The 19,087-nt window shown below is 42.8% G+C and overlaps 1 protein-coding gene across 1 annotated transcript; it reads left to right on the top strand.

The window, feature by feature from the left end:
- Window positions 1–305: 305 nt before the first annotated feature.
- Window positions 306–18,984, top strand: SLC30A6 (solute carrier family 30 member 6). Its single transcript, XM_061567936.1, has 16 exons — window positions 306–491; window positions 2,322–2,365; window positions 2,982–3,068; window positions 4,363–4,447; window positions 5,266–5,308; window positions 5,632–5,697; window positions 6,652–6,732; window positions 8,038–8,073; window positions 9,084–9,178; window positions 9,500–9,548; window positions 10,920–11,039; window positions 11,864–11,966; window positions 12,120–12,167; window positions 13,948–14,016; window positions 15,289–15,403; window positions 15,593–18,984. The coding sequence occupies exons 1-16, from the start codon at window positions 320–322 to the stop codon at window positions 16,015–16,017; spliced, it is 1,638 nt and encodes a 545-aa protein (XP_061423920.1). The 5' UTR covers window positions 306–319; the 3' UTR covers window positions 16,018–18,984.
- Window positions 18,985–19,087: the final 103 nt, after the last annotated feature.

The raw sequence follows: 19,087 nt of genomic DNA, 5'->3' as shown, positions 1-19,087 counted from the left end.
CCCCTTTAACTCCACAGCACAGGGTGCTTCAAAAAATGTGAACAATTTGCAGCAATACTGCGAGAAATGTGGTATTGCATGTGTTGACAATGATGGCGAACAAGTGGAGACTCTTTTACTTTTTGAAGCTATTAACATACATTTGTTATCATGTTACAGTTCGTTCTTTTTTGCATTAAAACGATAGTCCCATATGAGTGTTTAAAACATAATTTTGAAGCACCTTGTATTTGTACAATGTTCCTGCACGGTGTCCATGCCGCAGCCTTTGCAGCGCCGGGGTTGAAATCGCCGCGGTCCCTTAGGCGAACCCCTCAACATGGCTGCCTCCACGTCCGCGCAGGCCCCGGCAGGAGACTGCTACTACCCGCGAAAGCTGGGGCCCAAACCCGACGTGGTGCCCACCGAGGTGACGGAGAGGAAGATCTCCGCCTATGCCACCTACAGACCCGACATGGTGTCCGTGGACGTGGCGCGCATGAACTCGACAGGTGCGGCTGTGTCCCTGGAAAGGGAGCGCTGGGCCCGAGCGAAGCCTCGGTCTTGTCTGAGAGCGCTGCCGGGGAGGGCGGCGTTCAAGCGGCAGGGCTCGTAACGCGTTGTGGGTGGTCAAGGGGGTAGCGTACGAGAGAAATGACGCCGGATTTAATAAAACTTATATTTTTATGTGCGCCGTAACGCTCCGTAGAGTGTCGTTTTATGTCAGATTTCTTTCATTTTGGAGTGTCATACTTTCCCAGTGTACAGTGCTCCTGCACGATATACAGAGTCGCGTCACGGGTCGTCGTGATCATCAGCCATGATCAATCCACTGCTGGATTGATTATGGCTGTGTCATCTCTCGCAATACAATTAATCTACCAGCGCATACACGCGAACCGATTGGATCGCTCTACCCCCCTCGACGTTCACTCGGAGGCGCTTTCATCCTTTGGCTGCCACTCCGGCATTGTTCTTGACCATCAGCCGTCATCCCCTTCTACTCCGCGGTGTGTTCTTGAGCAAAGTCCACTCATGAGTATCGGTCCTCTGCCACGTACACGATCATTATCACACGGCACTCGCGATCCCATCGCGCACAGCGTCAATATGCCATAGCGTTGCGTTCTTAAATTATCGTATATGCTGACATTGCTTTACAACAAGGGTGGACAAACAGACATTTTTTCTCGAATTCATCAAAAAACTCAATGTTACAAGAGCCGCAATGCACGTTAATACGAGACGGTTCTGAATAAATAACGTCATGAAATATACCTCAAGGAGCCGCATACGACTCTGGAGCCGTAGGTTGCCGACTCGTGTTCATGGTTAACTGGACTGGACTTCCATGGTGAACTTGCTTCCATGGTAAACTGGACTTGCATTGTAAACTGGACTTGCATTGTAAACTGGACTTGCATTGTAACTGGACTTGCATTGTAACTGGACTTCCGTGGTGAACTGGACTTCCATGGTGAAATGGACTTCCATGGTAAACTGGACTTCCATGATGAACTGGACTTCCATGGTGAAATGGACTTCCATGGTAAACTGGACTTCCATGATGAACTGGACTTCCGTGGTGAAATGGACTTCCATGGTAAACTGGTCTTCCACGGTGAACTGGACTTCCATGGTGAACTGGACTTCCACGGTCAGGGGACGGCAACCAAAATAACAAAAAGAGCCATTTTTGGGGGAAATTTCAAGAACCGCACTGTAGTCCGACGCTTTCTCTACTACATACCCGATCAAATAATATAAGAAAAATATATGTACAGCTCTTTGTCAATCCACTACTCGATGAATCCCTCCCCATGATGTATCTGTCATGGGGGTTATTGGTCAGTGCGAGTTGGTGTATGGGGGTTGGCCAAAACTGGTTCAAATTCTACTCACCAGTACGGTATGGACGGCACCACCGCTTCCACAATCAAAGTACAATTAACCAGACGTGGTGGCACGCTCCTGTTATTTAGCACTTTGGAGATGAGCCTTAGTGGATCGCATAGATTGCTAAAACTTCCCAATCCCAATTACGCTGGGCTGTGAATTGGCCATGAGGTTGCAGTACACCAATTGGGTTTGTTAAACTTTACAAACATTTGAGTGTTATCCTCTGGTATGTGGTGGGGTTTCTCTTAGTACAATTGTTTCATGCCATATACAAACTGCTTTAATTGTTCACTTTGTGCCCCCATGGAGATGCGCAGTAGAGGGAAGGTAAATGAGCTGTGCTTAGGCGACGTCGACCCATGTTGCTTATACAACATTAATTATAAGTGTACCTGGAATGTAATGTATATTAATTTGGGCTTTTTTTGTGTATGTTTCCACAGAACCTGTTCATAAGACACTACACCTAGGAAATCAATATGTGTCTGTAAGTAATTTACTCATGTTTACATTGCACACACTTAATTGTTCAATATGTTATATTGTAAATAACAATCTGTGAATTGGAAATCCAATTCATTGAGAGCCTTCACACACCAAATAATGATAATTCATTGACCTAACTCTTGGCTTCATCCCAGCGTACATGGATTTATATATGATGCACATAAGTACACGTGTATTTGTGTGTGTGTAAATATACAGCCCTTGAGTGAATCCACTGCAGGATGAGGGCTTTCCCACCTTGTTTAGGTCAATGTGTCTTTTTTTACTGTACTTCACTTTGATGGTCAGCACGGGTTAGTGAAGAAGAGGGCCCAGTTCCGGTTCAGATATCACTTGCCACTGATGTTAGCTATGGCCAAGAATCACATTCAGTTTGCTTGGTTCATTAACCGCTACACAACCACTCTGCCCCACTCTAGGCTTACCACTGTGTACTTTGAAATAAATGACACAGCAGGTTAAGGTTTTTGCTATCTTTGGCTATTGTTCAAGCGTATGTACACACGTTTGTAAGTGCGATTATATATGTTGTGAATATACCTTTGACCCTTGTGTGTGTGTAGTGCCTGACACTTTGACTCTCATATCCACCCTAGGGAACAATTCACCCTTTCCGGAAGTCACAGCGGTCTTTGCTCAGCAGATTAATACAGGAATCAACACTGGTGGCTTCAGACAGACGGGTAATTGTATTTGTAATAAATCAGTAACTGTGCTTTTCATCAAATGTGTCACAATATGCTCATTCGGTGATGTAGTGCACTGAGGATGATAAAATGGGTACACTTGATAAGGTTAACATTTAATAATAAATGCTCTTTATATACCTTGAAAGCTTTATTTAGCCTCAAGACTTCTATTCAGAAGCATCCCACATTAGGATGTTTTGGCCAGCTCTTTATATGGAAGGAATCAGAGTTTGAGAGAAACACAATGTCTCGGGGGAAGTAATACTCAAATCTCTGCACAGATACATGAAATCGAATGTTGTACTGCCATCTGTTGGATGCCTCTCAAGCCAAACCTCCACCTCTTTTATTCCTTGGAAGTATCCCATCCTAGTACTAAGCTCGTTCGTCACCAATGTAGTGTTCTATTATGAAGGCTCTAAACAAGTATATGATTTGCTTGTATGGAATAAACGCGTTTACTACCAATAAAATTAATAACGTCACCCAGTGCTGTTCTGCACGTCCACACAAAGCTAATTTTCAGCATTACATTTTGTTTTCAGTGAATCAGGAAAGTCGGTAGGAATGTTGAGCATTTGCCAATGCCAGTGTTAGCTTTAGCTTGCGATGCAATTTATTGTGATGTTGAAACTGGAAATAACAAAAATACCGCTTCAGTTGTCCTTTTAAAATACAGCCGTTTAATGTCATGTTACGAACATTACTCTGAGCGGTAAAGCAGGTGGGAGAGTGCTGCCCCCTATTGTGTAAAATTGAGGTCACTTGAAGTGGCCTATTCTCTAAAAGGAAAAAATGTACCCGTAAAAACAAAGTTTTTCACTATAAATCCTTTATATGCGTGGCATCGGTTTTATTTTATTGTTCATTTCTGTTTTTCTTGCGTAAGAGTTTCATTTTTATGACATTGGTATTTTAAATAAAATATGAAATTTTTTTTTTCCTAAAAAGTGGAAAATTTTGGGAAAAAAATTTCACGAAAATAAATTGTCACGCACAACGAGTCTGTGTGCAAAATGTCAGCTCGATTGGACCACGGGAAGTGGGTTAAAAAACGACCGAAAGATTTGCACGGTCGTAAGCGCGCAAGCAAGCAAGCAAGTGAACTTAATATAAAGGATTTAAAAAGTTGTACTGCTCTGCGAGAAATTCAAAGGGATTCTTTGTTTCATGACATGACGTTGATAGCACAATGAGGATAACGTTCACAAAAAGAGTAAAAGATATACAAATAGTTTGGTTTGATTGCTGACATTGCAATTACCTTGTGTTGCTTTGTAAATTTCAGTCAAGAAAGATCTTTGTGTTTGGAGTCCTCAATGTTGTTTGCACAGCCCTGCTCATCACGTGGTGCAGCTCTACAAATAGCATGGGTGGGTGCTGACTACTACACAGCTTATATTTTGTTCTATTGCATGTAGTTATACCTCAAAAGGGCAAGTTCTGGAATAAGGCTGATATAAAAAACATTTAAAACATGATTCATGTACATTCTTGAGCTTTATTTTTTACTCATTCTTCAACCTACATCTGTAACAAAATGTTATGATAAAATTAGTACTTTCGATAATAGCCTATAAACAATGTTTTATATTCAACACTTATTGAGTAACCTTATTTACTGTTAATGGCATACCTTTGCGAGTATAACTTGCTCAAGCCATCGATGAATATGTATTTTCAGTTGACAATACATGCTTCGAATCATGCGAGTAAGAATTGATCTTTTCAACTCAGGTGTAATGAGATCAGTTGTCCACTGCAGCCACCAGAGGAACTCGAATCCACTGCAATCTTAAAATCTTGCAACATGGACGTTGGGCCATGGCATCGGCACATAAATACATCTTCCTGCGAGTAGATTAACAACTTTACAGCAGGTGGCACGCTATTGAAATCCCCTTTAAGGTTAGCGAGTGGCTGCAGGAATCAAATTGTTGGCTTCGAAAACTTGCTCTTTTGAGCTCACTGATCGCAATTTTTACAACCACCCCAAATGTATTTTTTGTAATACGAAGGGTTGGTTTTATTTAAAACCAGATAACGTGGCTTGTCTATTACTTTTTGAAACTTAAGCATCAGATGTTTACAATTACAGGTCGTAGTAGCAAATAAAAAAATGAGAATTGCACAATATATTGATGCTGTACTGTAGTTATATGCATCTCAATGTTTTTGCTTCTTGTTTCAGCCTTAACAGCATATACCTACCTCACCATATTCGATCTGTTTAGGTACGTAACGCTGTTGTTGCTTCAGTGTATGAACACACGATGAACACATTTGAATGTTAAAGGACCCACTGGTGTTTTAAATGTTGAGGTGTTTTAACCACAGAATGCAAAGCAAAAAACCACCATTCACTCACAAAAGATGACTCATTGATCCTTTTATGTAATAATATGGGAAATGTATTTTATACGGTCATGTGAGGGGTTGCAACATGTATACTAAGTACATCAATCTTGGTCTTTTTGGACCCAGAGCTGCTTCCTAAGGTTGATATGCAGGTGTCTTTTTTCATTTCGATGAGACTAATTGTGTCGTTGCTTTTCAGTTTGCTGACCTGCTTAATAAGCCTATGGATCACATTGAAGAGACCCACAGCCACGTACTCATTTGGGTACGTTTCAATTTCACAGTATTTTACATTTAAATTCAAGGTCGAATAACATGTCGAGATATCGCGAGACATGACACATGCCTGCGGTGATTTACCAGTGGCCTACTGGAATTAGGGTTTGAGTTTTTTCAGGACCAAGGTTAAAATGTATGCCATTGTATCACTCAATATATAGTCGATTACCAACCAATATCAGACTTAATGTTATGGAAGTGTGAGTCATAAACAATAACACCACACGTGTCGATATAGTGACAAATAATGAGCCCGAGTGAAAGAAGATTTAATGAAAATGAGGAATCGACACAAGTCGACTGGTCAATGTTTAGAGCGCAACTGAGTAAATATATGGATTCTCTGCATCACAAAAGCAGCCGATTGCAGGAGAATCGGATGGATTCATAGTTTAACTCGTGGCCAGATTATTTTACTTGAGTTTCCCAGTTGATTATTTTTTTTAAGTGTTAATATAGCTCTATTAAACACGTTCCTTCGGAGTGGGCAGGTAGGAACTTGGTTGGTCAGCGCATTCGTGCGATCCGTGTCACGCGGCGCAAGCTGCGTGGGGCGGCGCGTCACGTGGTGCTGAGCCTGCCCGAAGCGCTCTATGAAATACAAATCGAGGGCGTGGCTATGCACGACAGACAGACAGACAAATAATCCCTGGTGGGCAATGTGGAACTGTTGATCCTACCGGTATTAGGAGCACTGCTTACCAACCGCGCTATTTCAATTCCCATCATTATTCAGCCACTGATTTAGTGTGCTTGACATATTATCTTCTCAAATTGAGTTTGATCGTCTTAAAAGTCCCGTGCTTTTTTTATATGATTGCGTCGTTATTCTCACTTATTCAGCAAGTGTCTGCCATGTGATATAGGGTGCCGTTATTTGTCTCCTTAGGAATTTGCCTTGTCCATGAAACCCTGAGGTTTTTTTTTTTTTATCACAAAGGTACGACCGCTTTGAGGTGCTGGCCGTCTTTGCATCTACGGTGCTGGCCCAGCTGGGAGCACTCTTCATTCTCAAGGAGAGGTGAGTGACAACCTGAGACAATGAGACTTTTGCAAATGGGCTGAGAGCTGGCCGGTGACTCAAGAACCAGAGCACTGAGCCAGCACCGCTGAGATCCTGGGTTCGAATCTGGTTTTCAGTCGCCCACAGAACACATTACTGCGGAGGGAGCTGGTAGGAACGTTGGGTTGCTCGGTCAATGGCCAGGGTCAACGGCGGCGTGGTGTATTCCGCAAATATGCCGACTGTGAGGGCGGGCACAAGCCGGCGTGAGTAGGTTAAACGTTGAGTTTTATAAGGGCACCACGGGTCAACCAGCCCCTCCCCTCCCACCCCCCACCCAGCCCCACCCTCCCCACCCAGCCCCTCCCCACCCAGCTCCTCCCCACCCTCCCCTCCCCACCCAGCCCCTCCCTCCCCACCCAGCCCCTCCCTGCACGACGGATGGACGGACACAATAATCCCCTGTGGGCTGGTGTAATCAGAGGTTCCTACCAGTATAAAGTGGTTTCTTAGGTATGACGAGTTGATAATTTCAAGCCAATGCCGTCTCGTTTGGTTCTCTGAGAAAAAATATGTTAGGTTAGATTACCATTCAAAGAACATCAACACGGCACATGGGACTATGCAGTGCCCTTTGAAGGACTCTTGAAGAGCAGTTCTGTAATGTCAACTTCCACAGACCAAAATTCAGAATACTCACCTTATTAGGCAGCCAAAGTGTGCCTCTAGTTTTTGCCTCCTACCAAACAAAATGGAACCCTGCTTTCTTAATAACAGATGTATTCAATACAGTTCATGCAAAAGTATACGTAGGCAGACTATCCGGGTTGCGCATTAACCATGATCACTCCCGCCTTTTACAAATATGCTGCTTCTATTATTGACTGCTCCTCACTCGTCGGGGGTCAGCGACTCAGTGGCCATAAACATGTCGGCAAGTACATCGATAACTTTAAGAAGCGATAATTACAGAGGACACATGCTACATCTTCACTTCCCTGTAATGCGTAAGTGCGGTTATAGCCTAACTTACATATGCATTGCATTACCCGTGTTTTATTTTATCAGGGGCATATCTCCATATCTCCCCCCCCCCACCCATTACTCTGCATATTTCATATTTAAGAGTTCACTACAATGAAAATGTATTCACCATGATGATTACCTAATCGATTTAGTTAAGCTCAACAATCAATGAGCTTGATTAATTGATGCGTGATTATTCACTGGTTACAACTGTGAATCGCATTATAACGTTGCGTTTTGATGTAATATTTATTCGGTTTTGGTTTAACGTATTGCCTCGTCTAATTCCACTTTCAGTTTGGAGCGCTTGCTTGAGCCCCCTGAGGTTCACACGTAAGTTTTATTATTATTTTTGTAAATGGCTTTTAATATTACTGCCTCTTTTATTTTTAAGTAATGAATGTCTTCATGCGTAAGCAGATGAGAGCATATTGAAGCCGCATGACATCGTGTAAGGGTTTACATTTTTTGCCCTTAAAATCCTGAGTACAGTAATTTTTTTATTGCATGTTTTATATCTCGCAAATGATGTTAGCTTTGGCCAAGAATCAAATTCAGGTTGGAGGATGCATAGCTTAGTGCACAAAATACTAGGCAATAGCCTAGGATTAAAATCAAAATGTTTTTCTTATGATTTTTTATGTTCTTTGTAATTGCTTTATGTGACCCCTGCAACCACTATCGGCACTGCAATTTCCACAATGGCAAAAAATTATCCCTTGAATCAATTATTAATTATTACATTTAATTACGTGTGAGTGCACAAGCCATTTAAAATGCCTATTCCTCTTAGATAATAAGTATTAAATATGTACGTATATAGAGTTGACAGTTTGACTCATGCCACCAGCCATAAAATGTATGCAGGGAATAACCATATGTATTTGTGTCAAATGGGTCTGACAATTTGCAAGAGTAGACCATTGTGTGGCAAGTTTAAAATTAGAAATTTACCCATGTCCAGAAGTTCATGTTTTTTTCTAAACTGAATGATATAAAGCCAGGCCTCTGTTGAGTAAGACAGGCTGAATCTTGACGGACTGTCATGCAGTTAATAAAGGGGCTTTTTTAAGCTCTCAGATGTATTTTTTGGTTATGATGTTTGAAGTTTTGCTCCATGTTCTGGGAGTTTCTTCTGTAACCAACTATTCAGTTGGCCATCACTTCGAACCACATGCGGTACAACCGTAAACCCCATCGCAGAGCTGTACGGCACAACTGCACCCCCCGATTAGCACGGTTGGCTACGTACGGTGCGAAAGAAGTTCAGCATACATACAACCACAGGAGGTGCTTCTACTGATGTCCTCTGTTACTCTGCACTGTGCTCTTGTTCATGGTAGGGGAAGACTTCTCCTGGGGACCCTGGTCGCCTTGTTCTTCCACCTCCTCACCATGCTGGTGGTCCCCAACAAGCCCTTCACACACGTCTCTGCGGGTACAGTTTTCTCATTGCTGGCACGTGGGAGGGGACTGAAGTATGCGGAGAGAACCCATGTTTACGAGGCAGTGCTGGCTTAAAGCTCTGCTCAGGTAGATTTAAATTATAAAATTTTTTTTGTACTGGCATAATTCTGGACACCGCACTACGCTGCCATTTTTGTGGTCACGTTGTGCCTCATTGCCTGCAGAATTGCATTGCGATGGATGTAAACATGGAATGTAGAGCACCTGCATGATTGATACAAAATATCCACTTTGTATTGGGGTAGGACAAAGGTTTTGTTCCACTGTTAATTTGCATACTTTTCTTTTTCAGCTGCGTCGACAAGTTGGCTGCAAGAGCATGTGGCTGACCTCAGTAGGAGGTGAGGTGGCCGGTCCCTTTTGAGTTTTAATACCCTACCTCGCGATGGCATAGTCAAGGAGCATAAACCATCACGCAAACTCCGGTCATCTTCTCAGCTGCTTTTGGCTAGCCATCGAACACAGACGATCATTGCATTGCGTGCTTTCAGGTGCGCTTCTGCGGCCATCTGGAATGCTCTTCCTTCCAATATTCGGAAGCCGCTGGAGCTATGCACTTTTAAAATCATCTAGATTAACAAACTCATTTATTTAGAACTGCTTTTTGTGTTTCGTTTGTTCTTCTCCCGCACCTTTATCACGTTTGGCTACGTACGGTGCAAAAGAAGTTCAGCATACATACATACAAACGCCTATAGGAGGTGGACTTTATCACAATAACTTCACATCTATTTGTCTTTGCTGTAGTCATAAAGCGTACAATGCTGTCCACATGTAAACCAATTTTACCTCCTTTGGGAGCTCAAAGCTCCAACTTAAGATCACGGTGGTACTCACATCAGCGGTGTATGCATAATAATGTTGAAGCAAGGCAAACGCATATAATACTGTACAACACTCATTGTAATTAATTTTAATTAAAACTGGACATTGTGCATCAATTAATTTACAAGATGAGCAACCTTCATTAGACATTCATGAATCATTTGGATTTAATTTTCACGTGCATGTAATCAACACTTGTCTCATTTACGCAAATCTTGTGCAGTGGTTGCGCATGCTGTTGTGCAGTGCATTTGTGGATTTTGTTGAAACTTTATAGGCTTATGTGGTTAAACACAATTATTAAGCCCTCATGTTAATATAAAAATTGTCATTCGAACTTAAGCAGGGTATTTGTTTGGAGGTCACATGATGACGTAGTGTTATAAAAGCACATACAAAATTAACTCCTCTTTTGCCCTCTCCCCTACGTGACTTAATGCCATTTTACAATGTAGGGTCACAATTCAGGTGAATAATCGGTTGTTTCCTGCGTCGTTTGTACCATCTGGTTGTATCTTACGTCTCATTTGTTCTATGTCATATATTCTGTCTCATTAGTTCCATTAACCAAAATGTCAAATTTGTATATCATATGCATAGGTGGTAAATAAACAACTCTTACACAGTTTCATGCATCTATCGTTAACATAATTGATTCTAATGAACGAATGAAATCATCATTACTTGCCTAGTTTCCTGAATAATGATATTTCTGATACAATATGATATCCTTTAATGAATTAACGAATCAATACATGACCTACATTACTGGATAATGCTAAATCTATCTGATAAAAAACAAGCCGTTCTTACGAAGGCTGGAGGCGTGATTGTATTGCGATGTGTAGCGATGCAATAACGGAGGAGGCTCGTGTTGCTGTGTGCAGCTTGTGCGGCGTGGTGCCTGGCCTCAGCAGCTTCCTGCTCCCACGCATGAACCCATTTGTACTTATCGACCTGGCGGGTTCCCTGGCCCTCTCCATCACCTACATGCTCATCGAAATCAAGTATGTACGATTCCGGCGATCCTCTGCTACATGCCTCGCCGTTGTTACTCGTCTAATCGGGTCATCCACATCCGCATGTGACAGCTGTTTTGTCAATGCACTGCTGGATGAGTGCCTCCTTCCACACATTGTGGGTCGTGGGGGTTATTTGACTGTCAGCATGCTGGTTAATGTGGGTTGGTGAACGTGAGGAGACTTGTGTTGCCTCCGAAACGTCGTGATTTATTATTATTGCCTACTATCTATCTATCCTGTCCTCTGCTGCCTACAATGTAGGTTACGCAACAGCTTGCATCACCTGTTTTATGCGTGGTGTTCGCCTATCCAAGCACTAGCCAGGCGGCTCAACCTGCTTAGCTACGGAGATTTGTATGAGATTCTGGGTGATTTGTTCATAGGCAGAATGTCAGCTTGCGGGAATTAAGTTGGCTGGATAAACCACAGGCTGTCACAATTGCTACTGAACCAATTTTGATTAATATTTAGATTTCTACGCAAGACCATTAATTTCTGCATGGAATTACAAACATGATTTGCCTTGTGCAAAGTGAACGTTAATAATTATGTGATATTATTCATGTGAGGAAGCCACTGAGGTTCCCAAGATGAATACCCAACAGAGATAGGAGGGGCCTCCCATTAAGTGCAAGATGCCAAGATTGTGTTCCTATAGTTGAATGCACACAAAGGAGAATAGAGTGAAATAAGCGGGGAGATGTGGATTGAGTCCGTAGGTCTACACCACTAACCTCTTTATTTCCTTGCACACACAAGCTGTAGCACTAGGTCATTAATTCAATCTCTGGTTGTCTGCTCTTCTCTAGTAACTATTATGCCGTGGACACCATGTCTGCCGTGGTCATCGCGATGATGACATTTGGTACCATGTACCCCATGAGCCTCTACAGTGGGAAGGTGCTCCTCCAGGTAAATGCTGTCAGTTTCACAGAAAAGCCTCTAGGCCACACCTCCCTGATCTGTCAGCCTGCAGCTTTACCATCGTTTGCAATGAGCAAACATCATTCTTGTGTGATGCGTCTCACACGATGAAAACATAATTCTCTTTGCTTTGCTTTCCAGACAACACCGTCCCACGTCATTGGACAGTTGGACAAACTTCTGCGGGAGGTGAAGAGTGCATTGTTGCAGAGCACCCAGATCACTGTGTCAAAGCCATTTGATTGATTTCTGTTTGGATTAGAACTTGCAAGTTGCACGAGATATTTTTAGTTTTTAGCCGGAAGCACAATTCCGTTCAGTGTCCTTAATTTAACAAATAAAATATTAATTGTTAATGTTGCAGGCAAGACCTGGCAAACTACAAGCAATTAGCTATTAGTTCCCCAAAATACAGTTTCATGTAGGTTTGCACATTTGGAATGCTTAGCAACGGTCATAGGAATTGGTTATACTGGTAGGAACCTCCTGGTTACACCAGCCCACAGGGGATTATTGTGTCTGTCCATCGTCCATCAAAAATGGGAGGGGTGGGGCTGGGTGGAGAGGGGAGGGTGGGGAGGGGCTGGGTGGGGAGGGAGGGGCTGGGTGGGCGGAGGGGCTGGGTGGGGAGGGACTGGGAGGGGAGGGTGGGAAGGGGCTGGGTGGGGAGGGTGGGGCTGGGTGGGGGGTGGGACTGGGTGGGGAGGGGCTGGTCACCCCGTGGTGCCCTTTTCAAACTCAACGTTTAATCTACTCACGCCGGCTTGTGCCCGCCCTCACAGTCGGGCATATTTGCGGAATACACCACGCCGCCGTTGACCCTAGCCATTAACCGAGCAACCTAACGTTCCTACCAGCTCCCTCCGCAGGAGGAATGTGTTCTTCCCATGTGAACGCTGCGTGTGTACAACAGGAAACCAGTCTGTAATTGAGCCACCAACAAAACTACTGACAGCATAGTTTAGTGTTGGTTTGTATTTGGCAACCCAGTAATCACTTCATGTGAAATGTTTACAAAGTGCACGCAAGGTAGACAGCCCAGAGGTGGGTTTTCTCACCACTCTGCCAGTTTATGTTGATTCAATAGTTTTCACTTTCACAGCCACCCAGTCATAGCTTCTGTTTACCGTTAAACATATTTTGACAGCATTCACTAGGGTATGCTCAATGTCCTCATGCCATTGCCTGTAATAGAGAATGAAAAAGTTGCCTACAAATACATTATGAGTATCTTTGCCTTAATCGTCTATGGTAAAACAGGTCTCCTTTTCAAGAGAGACAATGCCTTGATTGTTGTTTATTAAATGAAGTACATTGGATTTATACTTTTTAATACGTGGGTAGAGCGGTGACACAGTGATTAGCATCACTGTGTTATGAACCTGGTTACCTGAGCTTGATTACAGTCATGGCTAACATCAGTGGTGAGTGATATCTGAACCGGTCCTCCCTCCACCCACCCCAACCTTTACTAGCCTGCACTGACCAGTGTGGCAAAGTATGGCCATTACACTCTAATATTAGGGGATGTTACTCATAATTTTGGATTCTGAGCTGTACATACATCCAAGGGTCTCTAAGTGAAGGACTGTCTTTCATTTCGATTTAAAGCTTTCGTGACTGCAGGGATTCATCTTCTTGGTTCTTTCGGTAAAGTCACGTAGAAGGGAAGTGATAAAATAATAAAAATAAAACATAATAAAATAATTCTCACGACGTTTCGGCCACAACGCAAGCCGTCCTCAGGTGAGGACGGCTGCTATTATTTTATTACTTCCCTTCTACGTGACTTTACCGAAAGAACCAAGAAGACTATCTTTCAGGCGAGTACAGCTTTTGAGTTAACTGTCCCCGTGCTAATCTGAAGCGGCGATGTGCATACCAAATCCTTCTGTGTACCTTCCACTCGTCTGACTGCTTGGTTTTTGTTGTGCGTTCCACTCGGCAACATGTGCTTTATATGTGCCAGGCTTCGACCCTTGATGGAGTGCTGGAGTTCCGCAACGAGCACTTCTGGACGGTATCATTTGGCTCCCTGGTGAGCGCATGTTTTAGTTTAACTTTGTTGAGTGTAACGTAGAACCGTGCTAATTGTGTTGTGCGGTCACGTACGTTCTACTGTCCACCGCTCAAGTTACATGTACAGGGAGAGGTGTATGCCTAAAATTGCATACGTACGTGTACAGCCCACGTTCTGCATTTGAAGCTTTCGTGGCTGCAAGGATTCATACGCTTAGGTTTTTCGGTAAAGTCACGTAGGTTAAAAATAGTGATAAAATAATATAATAATAAATCACGGCGTTTCGGAGGCAAGACAAGTCTCCGTCTTCAGGTGGGACCACCAAATTTACTGTATACAGTAAATTTTGTTGTGACGGTCCCACCTGAAGACGGAGACTTGTGTTGCCTCCGAAACGTCATGATTTATTATTATTTTATTTTATTATTAATTTTTTACCTACGTGACTTTACCGAAAAACCTAAGAGTATACAGCCCACGTGTCAATCCACTACTGGATGAGGGCCTCCCCACACCTTGCGGGCTGGGAGAAATGTGACCATACTTCACCACTGTGGTCAGTGTGGTTTGGTGAAATTGAGGGGGAGTGCGGAACAGCACGAGAGTGTGCTGCACTGCCCTCTAGTGTCCAAAACGCCTCTTGCCACCTGTCTTTGCAACTGGTCATCACCCTACCCATGCAGTAGCCAGACTCAATCCTATGCATAGCATCTGGGATCCCATGAGACGGGGTGCATTCTGGTTGATTTGATCGTAGGTGCTTCAAATTACGATTAAAAAAATTAAACGCGAGGATCTGAGAATAAGTGCAAATCAGAAAAATAAGTGGGATTGGACAGAACACAATCCTGTAGGAGGGTTGATGGCCGACGGACGATACTGGTAACAGAGTTGCAGTCAGGGGAGGGATCTTGCCCGGCGGATAACCACCATGGAGATGGAGTGATGAAAGTTAATGTGTGGGAGCAAAATGAATTGTGCCATCTTGGTTCCATGTCAGGTGAGATGACTTGGGAATGCCTTGATCGTGGTATAATATTATTTGCATGTATGTTGAACTTCTTTCGCACCATACGTAGCCAACCGTGCTAATCGGAGGTGTGAAAATTGATCATGGACTGCGCGTTATTATAAAAAAATGCACGTTCTCTTTGTGTCATAAATTATCAATAACAAGCGCTATGTAATAGTGACGATATACTACGTCCTGAACACCGCTCAAAAGCAGTGTTGCTCCTAATACGTCCTGAAGGACACTGTTCATGTGGAACTGTCCGTTTTGTTTCCAAGGCTGGATCAATGCACGTGCGTGTGCGACGCGATGCCAATGAACAGCTGGTGCTGGCCCACGTGACCAGCCGGCTCTCCACTCTCGTCTCACATCTTACCGTACAGATTTTCAAAGGCAAGTTCTCTGTCAGGCGATCAAAATAAATAAAAACATTGAATGTATAAGATGTATTGCTGGGAGGGTGACTAATACATTTGTAATGATATACCGTACTTCATTAATCATATCATTCGTACGGCAATGTTTACCATAACGAAATACAATTGTGTAACGTGTGTTGTTTGGATCGGTCTGTGCGCGCAGACGACTGGAGCAGGGCAAGTGTGTCCACAACCTCTCTGGCCCCAAGCGTCCTGCACAACGTCGTGCCGCCCCTGACCCATACCCCTCACCAGCCTCATGGCCACCACCATCACGGCTCCCACAACCCCCTCACCTCCACCCCGTCCAAGTCCACCAGCCCGGCGCCAGAGTTCTCCTTCGGCACACCCGGGCGCAGCGTGCAGCCCATCGTGCCGCCCCCAGCCGTCACGCGTCCCGGCACTCGGACCTACGCCCCACCCGCTGCACACTACCCAGACTCCGCAGGCCTCTACAGGGCCTTCGGGAACTCCTCCAGGCCGTTTGGCCCAATGCTTGGCACCACCGGCTTGCCTTTAGGGGGCAGGTACCCAGCCAACTCTGTACTCCATGGGCAATCATCTTCTAATGTACCATCGAGTTCATAGCAGTGAGAAAACTAATGGACATTTTTCGATTTAAAGCTTTCGTGACTGCAGGGATTCATCTTCTTGGTTCTTTCGGTAAAGTAAAATTTATAAAAGTAAATTAATAAAAGTAAAATAAAAATAAAATAAAAATCACAACCGTCACAGCACGATAGCTGTGACGGTTCCACCTGAAGACGGAAGCTTGTGTTGCCTCCGAAACGTGATTTTTATTTTATTTTTATTTTACTTTTATTAATTTTATTCTTTTACCTATGTGACTTCACCAAAAAAACCTAAGAATATGAATCCTTGCAGTCACGAAAGCTTCAAATCTAGAATTAATGGACATTGCTATGTCCGAGCAGCTCAGCAGTTTTACTATTTTCTGTTTCGTTTGTCCTTTTATTTTACGTGGCCACAATCGTGTTGCAGCTTTAAACACATCTAAGACGATCTGAATCTTAATGGGCTTTGCTGTGTCTATACCCCGGGTCTTAACGAGCTGGCTGTTATTACCGGTCTAACAGCACTGTAGGTATGTTAGCGACAGCTGAACACTCAATTTATTCTTCTTTAGTTAATTATCTCTGAGCCCTTGAAGTTTCTATTAAATATTTTTTTGTGAGGAAGACCTGGGTGCCTACTGGAATCAAACCGTTAACGTCATGCAGACTGGCTCAGGTGTTCTACATTGACCGCTTAGCTTTCCAGCCACCTTATATCACACAGTTATAAACAGTAAAACCTATTTAAAGCTCTCATAATTTAAGCATGTGATTATGCCTTAATAATAAAAATTTAATTTTTGGGATTTATTCAATTGCTAAGTATAATATATATTTTTTTAATGTCCAAACATAATATTAACAGCCCTTTACCAACCCACGGCTGGATGAAGATCTCCATTGTCCTATTAATCAGGGGGTTGTTTGACCATGTCTCACCAAGCTGGTCAGTGCAGGTTGGTTGAATGGATTTTGAGGGATGATTTAGGATTGATTCAGATAAGACTCGCCAATGTTAACCATGGCCGGGAATCGAACTTGGATAGCCTGGTTCAAGAAGCCATTCGCGAATCTCTCCACCACCGTTCCCACCCCAGCTCCATAAAACACTATTTGTAATTTATTTTCCTTATCGTTAAGTCGAGTTTCCAGGATAGCAGTATTTTCCAAACTTTCATGTCAGAAATTTAAAATGTAACAATTATACAATACCATTGGGAATTGGTGTATAAATGCAACCCACACCTTTAACTTCTAAAATTGCCTATCTTGCATGTGACTTGGAAAAATAAACGGCCACTATTATCTGTGCAATTAAAAATACATTTTTAGTTTATTCAGGTGACATGCTAGAATTCAATACATTTATGGCTGATGTCGCATATATCAGAGCACAGGTTGACGTCTGTACTTATGGGTCCCAGGTCTGAGGAATTAAGTAATTGTGGGTTTGTGGCATAGATGGGCCACATAACCTGTGTGGACAAGTGAATTTTCACACAAGAGTTCTCTTTTGTAATCTGACACTAAGCTGCGAGAGACCCACGGTTTTTCAATATTGATATAGGCACAGTAAAGAAGATGTATATTCAGTGTTATTGTACACAGATAACAGAGTGAAGTGTCTCAACAACCCACAGCAATGCAATATACGTTGTGTGTTAGTTGTGTATATTTTGGTCCTGTATAAAGTGCCTCTGTTTGGTGAACTTGGGGCGTTGTTCTACAATGATGTTCCTTAGGCCAGTGGCGGATGTTCCCCATTCCTATGGTGGGATGACCATGAACGATTTGTTACAAAGTGGTACTTCATTTGTCCACCCTGGCCATAACATTTGCTCAGTCACAATTGAAAACTTGGATTTGAACTCTCAACAGTTTTATGGCGAGTTGAGTACTTTCACAATGACACAGAGTCAGTGTGTTGTAATAGCGAACAAGAAATATATTTTATAAAGTGTTTGGTCTCCCACTTGGCTATCTCAGTATTTTATCAAATATGGTGTTAGACTGTATTGCCCACTGAACATTTAATCCGGATGTAAGTTACGATTAAAACTTGTGCTGTAAAAAAAATCCCAATTTAAACAAGCCACAAAAGTGGCCTGAAAAATGGCCTTTTTTATGTTGAATTAAAATTTAAGCCACATTCTAAATGGTACGTTGTGTTATGTTGCTAAGACTTGGGGCCCAATGCATTTTTGAAATTTTTAAATGCATTAAAATGATCACATTTAAGGGGGATTTGTTTGCAGACCAAGCAGATTATTCACCACATTGTGACCGCTCATGAGAATTCATTTGGTGTAAATAATATTGCTTATCTTCTCGTGCTATAACAGTAAATGGATCCCTGTTGCCTATGTCTATAGCCCATGTATTTAAATAACCAATGTTTGTATAAAAAAAAATTACATCACTGCAGTAACTTTAGCAAGATGGTAGTTTTGGTAATTGTGGAGTGTAATGAGCATTGCGGAAAATTCTGCTTAATTGTACATTTAAAAAATATATCCTTGTGCTTTATTTGCCATGAAGTGGTTGCTAATGAACAGCAAGACAATTTTGAGCGGTGCTTTCAATTTACGTAAAATCCAGGCAATGTTGGCCTCATTCACATTTTGTACGAAGAAAGAAAAAAAAACATCCGTGTAATGTAAACCTTGATTTTTATGCCAAGTTTAATATGACGAGCTGTCAAGCATTTAATACAATACATAATTTTTACAGTATGGTGTTTGTTGAAAATATATACGGTCATTGTTTGCCGAAATTGTTCTGTGCCCATTAAACGATGCAACTTAACTCGGTAATCCTGGAAGTGAGTGGTTGATTGTAGCGTGTGTGTGATAACTTATGTGTATTGCACAGGTATATATGTGAATCTATTATCTCTCACTTTCGGATGCTACCATGGTGTAATGTTACTGGTAGGAACCTCCTGGTTACACCAGCCCACAGGGAATTATTGTGTCCGTCCGTCGTGCATCCAAAAATGGGAGGGATGGGGCTGGGTGGAGAGGGGAGGGACTGGGTGGGGAGGGTGGGGCTGGTGGGGGGTGGGAGGGGCTGGTCACCCCGTG

The sequence above is a fragment of the Lethenteron reissneri genome, chromosome 40 (assembly GCF_015708825.2).
Source record: "Lethenteron reissneri isolate LAM-NWPU_2019-01 chromosome 40, ASM1570882v1, whole genome shotgun sequence".
NCBI classification, from domain to species: domain Eukaryota; kingdom Metazoa; phylum Chordata; class Hyperoartia; order Petromyzontiformes; family Petromyzontidae; genus Lethenteron; species Lethenteron reissneri.
This window is presented reverse-complemented; position numbering and strand designations above follow the sequence as displayed.

Excerpts from the sequence above, each read along its gene's own strand:
- SLC30A6 (XM_061567936.1), top strand. The coding sequence starts at position 320 with ATGGCTGCCTCCACGTCCGCGCAGGCCCCGGCAGGAGACTGCTACTAC. Across the intron at positions 8,074-9,083 it reads GAGCCCCCTGAGGTTCACAC|GGGAAGACTTCTCCTGGGGA; the intron begins GTAAGTTTTATT and ends TGTTCATGGTAG. Across the intron at positions 11,040-11,863 it reads TACATGCTCATCGAAATCAA|TAACTATTATGCCGTGGACA; the intron begins GTATGTACGATT and ends GCTCTTCTCTAG.